The sequence below is a fragment of the Phalacrocorax carbo genome, chromosome Z, assembly GCF_963921805.1.
Source record: "Phalacrocorax carbo chromosome Z, bPhaCar2.1, whole genome shotgun sequence".
NCBI lineage: Eukaryota > Metazoa > Chordata > Aves > Suliformes > Phalacrocoracidae > Phalacrocorax > Phalacrocorax carbo.
The window spans coordinates 51,213,624-51,225,839 of NC_087548.1; the positions used below are offsets into that span (position 1 = coordinate 51,213,624).

Below are 12,216 nucleotides of genomic sequence, written 5' to 3' on the forward strand. Positions count from 1 at the left end.
TTTTGGTGTGGTTTACAATCTGGTTTCTGAAGTCAGTTCCCAACACCAATTGCACACTAATCTCATGCCCTGGTCTGCTAAAGCAGGCCTTATGTCACAGTGTCTCCTTCCATTAAATGAACATGTGTCTGAAAGTTCTTGTGTTCTCAAGTGTTCGTAGTATTGGAGTATAATTTGTATATTCTAGAAATATACGAAGTTTACTTAGGAGAAAAGTGAAGAATGTAATCCTTATGAATACAAATTATTTTGTTCTTCCCAGTTTAAGATAAAAATTTGCTTTTAACCAAAATACCAGGATGTGCTCAGTTATTGTAATTAGTACCATATCTTTCCAAATTCATTAAGCTTTTCCCATAGTCAGGAGCATGACAAAAAAAGATCTAGGATATGCCCATGAAGGAACTAAAATATAATAAACACTGATGTATTTATATAGAGGAGTTTATACATGGCACTGCTAAAAATACTGTTGTACATTCAGTCTACTGAGCAGAGCAGACTGGATAGCATTTCTTCAGTTGTATACATCTAGACCAAGGACAAATTCATTAAATGTTGCAGTTGTTACATGAAATGTCTGGTTTTGCCATAGTAGGCTTTTTGTGTATTTGTATCTAGTTTCTATTTGTATTGCTTTCTATCTTTTGTATCATCCATATTTCCTGTTAGCCTGAGCATGTTGGATTAATGTAAGACTAGTGTCACTGCAAATATGTGATCCTGCAGTAAACCAAATATGGAATACATTGGTGCTTATCACCTCAGATATATTATTGGGTGTGTTTGGGATTATTTTTGGGTTTGTTTTGGGGTTTGGTGGTGGGTTTGGTTTTTTTTTTTTGTAATAGAACTTTTTATACAATTTAGTCTTTAGATTAATTAAATAAGGGGAAGTAATTCTGAGAGAATGTTACCATTTTTGGTTTTCTTTTTAAATTAACTTCCAGATCAAAGGGCAAGTACATGTTTCTCCAACATAGTGAATGGCCGCTGTGCACAGGAGCTTCCCGGTAGGTTCACCAAAAGGCAGTGCTGCTGTGAGTCTGGCCGGTGCTGGGCCATCGGGTCTGTTCCAGAGATGTGTCCTGTCAGAGGATCTGGTGAGTGGCTTGTTGTTGGTTGGTTTATTTTCTCCTTCTTGCTGTCCATTCTAGTTGAGATGGAGGTCACTTGCATATTTTAAACTGCTTTAAAATGTAGGCTAAGGGGAAAAAGAAAGTCAGGAATTACTTTATTATTCATTCTTGTGTTTTTAATACTGACGTTTCCATCTGTGAACCATTTTTTTTCTGGTCCATGATTGTTTGGGACTAGTTTTTTTAACGTCCTTTTGTTGACTTTGGAAACAGTTCTTGGCAAATGGGAAAGATTTTGTGGTCATGCTCAAAGAGGAAATGACTCTGAGGGTCCATAGTTCATTTTGATTTAAAGGAACAGCTTTAAATTAAACCCATTAAATTTTGGGTTACTTTGAACTAGAAATGCGTCAGTATTTCATTTATGCTTTTAACTCTTCTCATGGAACAATAGTCCACATCCTTAGTGAAATGTATTTTTGGTTTATCTGTATTAAGATCTCTGAGTGGCCAGGGAGTTACAGTGCTGCTGGCAACATATGAACAAAAAGGTTTCCACAAATAGTTGTAAACTGCAGTATTTCCTTTTATTATTTCTAGTGTCCTTCCTTAAATAACACCTGTCACAATCATGGGATCTGCCTGAGATTAGGAGTGGGAGAGAGAACACGTAAAATGAAAGAAATGAGGCGTCGGTGTTCTGGATTTTGTAGCGTACAAAGATCTGTATCTTCCTTATAAGCTGACTCCGAAGGCTTGATTTACTTTTGCTTCTCTGTATTTTCCTGTTTAATAGATGAACACCGCAGACTTTGTGTGGATGGCACTCCTGCTGGAGGTGGTTCCAGAGGTGGTGGGACAGGAGGAAATGGGTTCCTTCCTGGTGGCAATGGCCATGGCTATGGCCCAGGAGGAGCAGGATTCATTCCCATCCCTGGAAGCAATGGTTTCTCCCCAGGTGTAGGTGGAGCAGGGGTAGGGACAGGTGGTCAAAGTCCCACTGGAAGTGGCCCAATAATTACAGGGCTAAGTAAGTACTTGTATTGTTGTGCCTGTTTCTCTCTTTTTTTATTCCTTCTATTTTTACTTTTTTTTTCTGCTTAGTTTTTATTCTGGAAATGATATCATGTTCTTAAGACATAAAAACGTCTTTGTATTCAAGCACATTTAAGAAACCTCAGCTGATGCATTAGGAAGTTCAGGAGCCCATTTTTAACAAGAGTTCAGATGTAGAGATTTTTTTCTTCAGTTATAGAGTCCTTGAGCTTTTGCTCTCCCTGCTGATCTGTCTTGGTCAACACTAATAAAACTGCAAATTTCTACATGTTTTCAGAAAACCACCAGGGCTTAAAATAAACTGTTCTCTTTACTTGTTCTTCCAAATGTAAAATTCAGCAATTCCACAGGAACACTGCCTTGACTGAAAGCCCAAGATGAATAATATTCAGAGGAAAGTCTCATTTTTTTGTAAAGTTGCTTGTAACATGTGTAAGCTCATCTCTAGGATCAAAACCATAAAGTTAATAAAATGCAAAAAGTATTACTAAGACAGGTCAACCAAAAATAGTAAACATATAGGAACAGGCTGCTTTAACTTTCACCCAAATTGTGGTTTATTCATGAGGCCACTGACAATCTCATCAGGCTATATACATAGATGGTAAATCATAATTAAGACTGTCTAATGTGGTTTTTGTTTCTGAGAGCTACTTGTCTTTATTAGTTTACTGTCATGTCAACAGATAGCGCTTGGAAGAAATACTTGCTTTGATGTATGTATTTAGGCACCTGACGACATACTTTCTGAAGCCAAGTATAATCGTCATATTTACTTCTATTTGAAAATCTGAATATTTGTCTCATTATTTTTTTTTATTAGCAATACTCAATCAGACAATAGACATCTGTAAGCACCATCCCAACCTTTGTTTAAATGGACGCTGTATACCAACCCTTTCCAGTTATCGATGTGAGTGCAACATGGGATATAAGCAGGATGCAAATGGGGATTGTATTGGTAAGTGCACATTTCTAAAATCCATTTTTTACCTTTAAAATGCTAATATTTTTCTGCATTAAATCTGGTTAAAAAAAAAATCATGTTATTTTTACCCATATATAAATTGATTTTAATGATACTGCTCCTGTGAAAGAGCATGCAAAGACCATGATATTGCTTCATTAGACTAATTTAAAATCTTCATGAGAGGTACCTGTTTCCTTAAAAAAAAATTTTAACTGCAAATATTGGTATTAAGTTTTCCTGTACTGATGGGTATTTAACGTTTTTGTCTTCACATTTGGTAAAGTAAGTTCTGTTCCGTATTCTCTTTTGTTATGCTCACATAGCTCCATTTTTGCTACAGGTGTTAGTGTTGAGTTATGGTCAAGATAACAAAGGGTAGAATTTATGCTTTACCTACTTGTAAGGATGAATGACAGTTTGAACGATACAAAAACATGTTAAAAATGCATTAATTAACTTTTAGTTATATTTGCATTTCATATTAAAATATTGAATGATATTTTTTTATAGCAAGAGCTGAATTTGGGATTCTGCACTCCTATTAAGTTACTGTGGACTCTTTATTAAGTTACTGTGTACTCTTGCAGTGTCAAAGGCTTAGCAGGTATTTCGGGGAAAATACAAAATTTGCGGTTTCCTGTAGGGCATCTCTGTGGAACAGAATCCTATATGCAGGATACAGCTTAGTAAACATATGGGATCCTGAATAGAAAGGTCTGGCTATATTTCTGATTGAACATTTGCTTACTGATTCTTTATAAAGAGATTTGAGATCTGTGAATCAAAAATATTATACAGGGGCTTGTTAGTGATAGGCTTTTTTCACTGAAACTGTGCTTTTAGAATCAATTTCCAGCATGCCTGTGGATTGCAGGAAAATATAGAAAAGAAGGACCACAGAAAATTGCAGCTACATGAATCCTTAAAAGGTCTTTTAATCCAAGACCATGCAGTTCATGGTATCTAAGTGAGAATAGTACAGGCAAATTTTGACATACATTCAGCAGAATGGGTATCAACCAGAAGTTGAGCTAGAAACACTACATGTCTGAGTTGCAAATTCTTCTACCTCCCTCTGAATTGCAAACTCCGTATCAGGACCTGCCTGGCTGGGCACCCTGCCTTCTGGAAAAGTGAAATGCAACAACTGTTTAATAGTACTTTTCCTTTGATGTCCCTGTTTCTTACCACGTTTAACATCTCTGGTTTTCTTTTTCAAACTGACTTGATATACTGCACCTGAAAGTTTGCAAGTCCCCTTAGCCAGGCCATTCTCTTGCACCAGGGAGGTCAGTTATAGCTACATCATTCCTGACAATTGTTTGTATGCCCTCTCTTTAAGAAAAGTCGCTTGATGGACATTCCACCACTTCCACAGCAGTTCCAGCACTCCAAACTTCCAGAAAGTTTTCAGAATGTCTAATCTAATTTAAACACTATTTTGCAAAAAATTTGCAGCTTATAATTACTTTTCTTGTCCGCAGTATATAAGGAAAGCAGTTTAGTACATTTGCCTTTGCATTTTTCTGTACTTGAGGACTGTTAGAGTTCCTCTCCTAAGTTGTCCTCTGTGATATAGCAACCCCAGCTTTTTTTTGTTTGTTTGTTTGGGTGAGAGTTTTTTGTACTTCTGATCTCTGGCTGGGAAAATTAAGAGGCTTGGTCTCTTGCTGCATCCTTGGGCCTCAGGAGCTATAAGTGCATTGTAAGTGGGGAGTGGGAGTGTTACTATAAATCTGTCTTGCATGGCTATTCTTTCTTTACAGTGTATGGAAAGCCCTGGCGCTTTGGTTACCAGCACTAAATTTTACATCATGGAAGTCAATATTTTTAACAATGGTGGACCTTGACTTCTGACAAACTGTCTTGAAATGTGCTGAGCATCTTCTGAAAGCTGACATATTGAACTAATGTTTCTTGATGAGATCTGGTTCACAGCTTGTATTCATGTTCTTTGTTACTTGGGTGGGAAAGTTGAAAATACCGTCTGAAGCACACAGATGTTTGTTATCTATTTGATAACACAATATATTTATTACATTTTTATTATTTTTGCTTTCTAGGTTCAAATGAAGAAATAAAGATGAGTAATGATAAAAATCTGAATATATGGTTGTTACAAAGCTAGCAACTGAAAAAAGTGAAAGGCCTTTCTAAACAGTAGTTTTTGATGCAACCATCCTGTGTTCGAATAATTAAAAAGCAGTAATAAATAACAAAGTGGTAGAGCATGATTATGATAAATGCTTGCTCATGCTTATAAAGAATTATTCTGCATGAAGAAATATACTGAAAGAGCACATAGCTATAAAAAATAAGCCTGGATACCATGGAAAGGGAAAGTGTCACATGTCCCTAAAAGAATTTCATTTTAAGACAAATCTGAGCTACTTCGTGCTTCATATCATCAGATAGCATAAAGGTGGCCTGTGATTAAGTAGCAGTTCACTGTGGCATATGAGATTTAAATGCTGTTAAACTCACAAAGCCCTTTTTTTTATTTGTGAGGCATGGGAAATAAATGGCAACATCGAGGTAAAAATTAGTATGGTTTGATACTATTACAAGCATTTGTTATTGATCAAATGCATATATTGATAATGTGGCATATATAAGTTAAGAGTCTAGGAAAAAATGAACCGTGGAAAATAAAGTCAAACCAAAGCAACTATTGGTGCAGGTGGTGAAGTTAACCCCTAAATAAGAGGTAACGCCAGATTAAATACTAGGACTTAATAACGCTAGGAAATTTCAGGCAAATAGATAAACCAAAGGCCTCACATGAGCTTAGGTAACCTTTTAGACTGCTGCTTTTAGTGAACACCAGTTTCAGTAACAACTGGCACGATAGAAATTGTGCCTTTGGCTCCTTTTTGGTTTCCCAATCTAAATAACCAGGTATTAGTGTACTAATTTCATCTGAGAGTGGTTTTTGGGATTAGTTGAGACGAGGATTTAAACTCTGTTGTTGAGCCTATTGTGAAACGCTTCATTTGCTCAGTCTTGGTGCCCCTTTATTAGTTAGGTTGCAGCAAGCAAAGCTATATGAATTTATTTTAAACTTTTTTATTTTTCAATTCTCATTGAAGAAATTGTGCATGAAAAAATTAAGTAGGACAACCATCTGTGGTTTAAAAGGCCAATCAGGTTTACATGTCTGGGTGCTGAAGTTGATTGACAGAAGGCTAGAATGTGTTCTTAACAGCTCGCTGGCATTCTGTTCCTTTCTCTTCTGTGGGGTCACCCTGTAGGCCACCAGCCTTGCCGTTCAGTTTCCACTCCAGGCTTGTGATAATAACGAATTTCAATCTGATTTTCAGTTTGAGGTTAAAGGGCCTGAAAATTGTGAGACTAGATTGATAGGTGCAGGTAAGGGAGAAGACTGGCTTGGCTGAATAGGGAGCTTTGGCTGGAACTCAAGAAAAAAAGGAGAGCTCACCATCTTTGGAAGAAGGGGCAGGTGACTCAGGAGGACTACAAGGATGTTGTGAGGTTATGCAGGGAAAAGATTAGGAAGGCAAAGGCCCAGCTGGAACTTAAACTGGCCGCCACCGTTAAAGATAACAAAAAATGTGTTTATAAATACATCAGTGACAAAAGGAGGGCCGGGCAGTATCTCCCTCCTTTGTTGGATGCAGAAGGTAACCTTGCCACAAAAGATGAGGAGAAGGCTGAAGTACTTAATGCTTTCTTTGCCTCAGTCTTTAATAGTCAGACTGGTCATCCTCAGGGTTGTCAGGCCCCTGTGCTGGGAAATTGAGATAGTATGCGGAAGGAAGTCCCAGTTGTTCACGAGGTGGCAGTCATCGACCTGCTCCTTCACCCAAGGATACTGAGGGAGCTGGCAGAGGAGCTCGCCAAGCCACTGTCCACCATTTATCAGCAGTCCTGCTCAACCGGGGAGGTCCCAGATGACTGGAAACTAGCACATGTGACACCCCTCTACAAGAAGGGTCAGAAGGAGGATCCCGGGAGCTACAGGCCTGTCAGCCTGACCTCGGTGCCGGGAAAGGTCATGGAGCAGATCCTCTTGAATGCCATTATGCGGCACATGCGGGACAGCCAGGGGATCGGGCTCAGCCAGCATGGGTTTATGAAAGGGAGGTCCTGCCTCACTAACCTGGTCTCCTTCTATGATAAGGTGACCCACTTAGTGGATGAGAGGAAGGCTGCGGACATTGTCTACTTGGACTTTGACACTGTCTCCCACAGCATTCTCCTGGAGAAGCTCGCTGCTCATGGCTTGGACAAGAGCACTCTGTGCTTCGTTAAAAACTGGCTGGACGGCCGAGCCCAGAGAGTGGTGGTGAATGGGAGTCAAATCCAGTTGGTGGCCGGTCATGAGTGGTGTTCCCCAGGGCTCAGTGTTGGGGCCGGTCCTGTTCAATATCTTCATTGATGATCTGGATGAGGGGATTGAGTAAATTTGCAGATGACACCAAGCTGGGTGGAAGTGTCAATCTGCTGGAGGGCATGAAGGTTCTACAGAGGGACCTAGACAGGCTGGATCATTGGGCCAGAGCCAACGGTATGAGATTCAACAAGGCCAAGTGCCGGGTCCTGCACTTGGGTCACAACAACCCCATGCAACGCTACAGGCTTGGGGAGGAGTGGCTGGAGAGCTGCCTGGAGGAAAAGGGGGTGCTGGTTGACAGCTGGATGAACATGAGCTGGGAGTGTGCTCAGGCAACCAAGAAGGCCAGTGGCATCCTGGCGGGTATCAGGAATAGTGTGGCCAGCAGGAGCAGGGAGGTGACAGTGCCCCTGTACTCGGCACTCATGAGGTTGCGCCTTGAATAATGTGTTCAGTTTTGGGCCCCTCACTACAAGAAGGACATTGAGGTGCTGGAGCGTGTCCAGAGAAGGGCAACAAAGCTGGTGAAGGGTCTGGAGAACAAGTCTTCTGAGGAGCGGCTGAGGGAATTGGGGTTGTTTAGTCTGGAGAAGAGGAGGCCGAGGGGAGACCTTTTCGCTCTCTACAACTACCTGAAAGGAGGTTGTAGCAAGGCGGGGGTCGGTCTCTTCTCCCTAGTAACAAGCAATAGGACAAGAGGAAATGGCCTCAAGCTGCACCAGGGGAAGTTTAGGCTGGACATTAGGAAAAACTTCTCCACCGAAAGGGTTGTCAGGCATTGGAACAGGCTGCCCAGGGAGGTGGTGGAGTCTCCATCCCTGGAGGTATTTAGAAGAAGGGTAGATGTGGTGCTTGAGGATATGGTTTAGGATGGACTTGGCAGTGATAGGTTAGTGGTTGGACTTGATGATCTTAAGGGTCTTTTCCAACCTTAATGATTCTATGATTCTATGATTCTACTTAAAAAAAAAAATGTTGACCTGTTCCCTGTTGACACAGGGAAAAGGTGTATTCACTTGGGGAACTTGGTCTAGGCTTGGTAATGCACGGTTCAGCATGAAACAGTAGTCTTAAAACTGAGTCAAACTGATGCACAACACGGCTTTATTTCACTGTTATTTTCTAATTGTATTATAAACAAGTAGCCAGAGTATCTTAAGTGCTGAACTGAATCGGTGATTTGTGAATGGTAGTTGCTATAAATCACACAGAAAGTTGTCTTGGAAATTGTAGGCGGGAACTTAGCTGCATGGAATTTCTGTGTGTACTAATACATATTAAATGAAATTAAAGGCTTGCATGAATCCAACTTAGATACTCTTCTCATTACTGAAATAACAGTCTTGGAGCATTGGGAACAGTTACATTTCACTGCATGGGGTAAGGTTAATGGTACATAAATGAACACTGCTTCCATGCTGCTCTATCCCTCTGGCTGCCTACTCCCCAGGCAATAAATTAAGAAGGCAGAAATCACTAGGTATTTATGCATAGAGTTAAAGAAAAGTCTTATTTCAAAATTTTATCATGCCAAATCAAAGAATAATGGTGTTACATACTGCCCTCTGACCTAAACTTCTGTTATGCCACTGTCATGATCGAACACGGCTGATGGATCAAGGACCACAACTGCCTAAGTGATCTGACACTGAAAGGTCTGTCCCTTTACCCAGACTGATTGAAGCTGTAATATTACTACATTCCTTTATTTCATTCTGTTTATAAAACCTCTGGATAAAACTGTAGAGACATTGAGAGTGCAGCAATCCTGTAGCTGTGCTGTGTTGAATTTTAGTTGTTTTGCGAATACAGATCTCCCTATTTTAAATTTTGTAATGTATCTTAGACTCATCGCAGTAAGTCTTAAGGGGGTTTTGGAAGTTCCATACTGTGTCTAGTGAAATTCTGACAAGTGTTACAGATGAAACACTGAAAAGTGGAGATAAGTGTGATGCAAGTGGTGAAAGAGAAATATTTGACACTGAAGAGGGGTGTGCTGGAAGACAGAATAAATGGGTTAAGTATCTCTGTCTCAGATGTTTCCTGTTTATACTGCTGGAATATGCATGCTTGCAATGCAAACTCAAAGCCAACAACTCCTTTATATGAACATATATTTGCCATTTCCCTCTTTATCAAGAGCTTATAAAAATAAGAGCATCTTAAGATGCATATTTTATATGGAAATCATCTGATGCATATGGCTTTGGAAGGATTTTCTAAGCTTAAGTCAGCTATTTCGTAGAGGAAGACTGCATTCCTGCTGTACAATTTATAAATCAATTTATAGTGAGATCCATTTCTAGCATGAACATATTTTCATTAACAGATGAAGCAAGTTGACGCCTATAATACAGTCAGTCATAAATGTCATTCTCTGTAGGAAAACTAAACAACATAGATGAGTACCATATCTAGTATTTATAAGCTCCCCCTGTCCTCCCCTATACTAAAGCAAGATAAATGCACGATAAAGTAATTTGAATTAAGACCTTTGACAAAACATTCATGTGAAAATGGGATCTAGCATTTGACATTTTGTTAGTAGCTGAGGACTTTGTTCTGAAGGAATTATGTGTGATCCTCCTTGACACCCCCACCCCATATCAGCTGAGCACTGAGGAAAAAATACCCATTTAACACTCACGAGAAAGAGCATCCCCACTGTATAGATGCATGAGAGTAGGAAACTACTATAATTACACAGAAGTCTACTGCAGTATAAAGATAGAGTTACTGTTTTCTTCATTGTATTTAACACTCTGAATTTCTCTTTTCTTTATCTTGCTTCATTCTTGTGGTTTTACTGGAGTGGTGCTATCAGCTGCTATGCAAATGTGAATGAGCTAAATATGCGTAAGAGGAGGTATTTGATTCTTCCATTTGCTTTGCTTTTATTCATTTAACTGTTTACCCAAAATGGTCTAATTATTTCTAAGCACCAAGAGTGCCATAAACCAGCTCATTAAATCAGTGATTTGGGTAAACCCAGATCTCTTTGATATGTGTGATGATGCTATTGGTTTTAACTGTGGAGGCATTAACACAGCAAATCCTGTGAAAAGTATAGTGTTGTTTATACTTAAATTAGAACAAAACTAACCTTTTGCCATTTTTTAGAATCAAGTAATTGATGGCACAACACCTTCTAAAAGTACACATTTATTTAACATATAAATGTTCATATAAGTTTAATTTCTCAGTACATCCTATTCTTTCCAAGGTGTAATGAACTAAGTTTTAGAACTAGACCTGATAAAGGGTGAGTACAGATGATCAATAAAATTACTCTGGGTTTTTCCTGATGTCACTGGTAGTGTACACTGCAAAATGCATAGGAAAATAATCATTACTAAGAACTGATCAGCAGTGGTTTTACTTAGCCCCAGCTTCCTGTGGCGGCTTACAACCATATACCAAAAACCACCACAAATCAGCATTGGCTTTGTGGTGTTAAAGCCTACCTAAATTAAGAGGTGAGTAATTTCAGACCTATAAGTGAAATGGACAGCATAGCTGGAGGGAGAAAAGTCAAATGAGCAAAGGTCATTGATGAAGAAAGGGGGATTTCATCATGGAATCCATTCAGTTTGTAACCTGTGAATTTAGCTGTAGCAGCTGCTCAGGTCATCCTCATGTAGCTGCAGGAGAGACTAAGCCAGCAGTCCTACCTGCCAGACCAGGCAGATGCACTCACTTCACTCCCTGGATCACAGAGGGCAAGGATCTGGGAGGGTTCAGAGGACCATAATGGTGAGGAGCAATCAGTGTTAATTTAGAGCTCAGAATAGCTGTCTCAGGCCAAAGACACAGCTGACTTATTGGTAACCACTGGGGATCAAACTGGGGAAGGGTTCTTGAAAGGAGTTAAAGTTTCGAGATCCTTTTGTCAAATGGGAGTTATTTCTGAGCAGTTACCTAAGATTTAAGGTGGTTAAAACGTGTTTGATTGCACCCAGATACCAAAAACCTTTGGAAAGGAGAGCAAAGTACATTATAGAGGAGGGCTAGATTAAGTCTGGAATTACTCAAATGCAAAGTCGGGGGTTGAGGATGCAATGGAGCATAAATAATTGAGATGGTGGTGCACAGACTGCGGTCTCATTAAGAATCCCTCCTGCTGGTGTGTGGCTGCTCCTCACATTTCTACAATAAACCTGTGATATAATGGGGTGGTTTTGGATGCCATGATTTGCTCTGATTTTAAAATGCCAATTTTGATTTGTATTGGTTTTATACCAGAGAAGAAAGAATGGTCATTCAGTTAAATGAAACTATGTTGAATAAAGTGTTGTTCACTGTCACTAGGCAACTGTCAGATCCCATGTTTCAAAGTCCTCACACATACTTTTTTCTTTTGTCTTTCAAGATGCACATAAATGGTGTAGTAGTATTTCACTTCTTAAAAATGTCTGCCTAGCTGGACTAAGAACCAGCTCTGTGTTCTTAGGAAAGTAATGATTTTGCACCAAGTAAAATTTTAGTATTTAGCATTTGACTGTTAGTTACTGTCTTTTTCACTTAGAAACTTCTAGACCTGAAAAAAATTGTGTACATTGTGAAGTCACTAATGTTCCTCTGTGCTGCCAACAGATGTTGATGAATGCACTTCAAACCCATGCTCTAATGGAGACTGTGTCAACACACCTGGTTCCTATTACTGCAAGTGCCACACAGGTTTCCAGAGAACTCCTACTAAGCAAGCTTGCATTGGTAAGAAAATTTGCTTCACGTCTACTGACATTGCAGATGTTCTG

The 12,216-nt window shown here is 39.5% G+C and overlaps 1 protein-coding gene across 2 annotated transcripts in view; it reads left to right on the plus strand.

Moving 5' to 3' along the window:
• The window catches only part of FBN2 (fibrillin 2), a 183,263-nt gene that overhangs the window by 74,604 nt on the left and 96,443 nt on the right, over nt 1–12,216 (plus strand). For both annotated transcript variants that reach the window (XM_064437967.1, XM_064437968.1), the window contains exons 9-12: nt 951–1,103; nt 1,876–2,109; nt 2,959–3,096; nt 12,053–12,172. In XM_064437967.1, the coding sequence (XP_064294037.1) occupies nt 951–1,103; nt 1,876–2,109; nt 2,959–3,096; nt 12,053–12,172 (645 nt within the window). The remainder of the gene's footprint in view (nt 1–950; nt 1,104–1,875; nt 2,110–2,958; nt 3,097–12,052; nt 12,173–12,216) is intronic.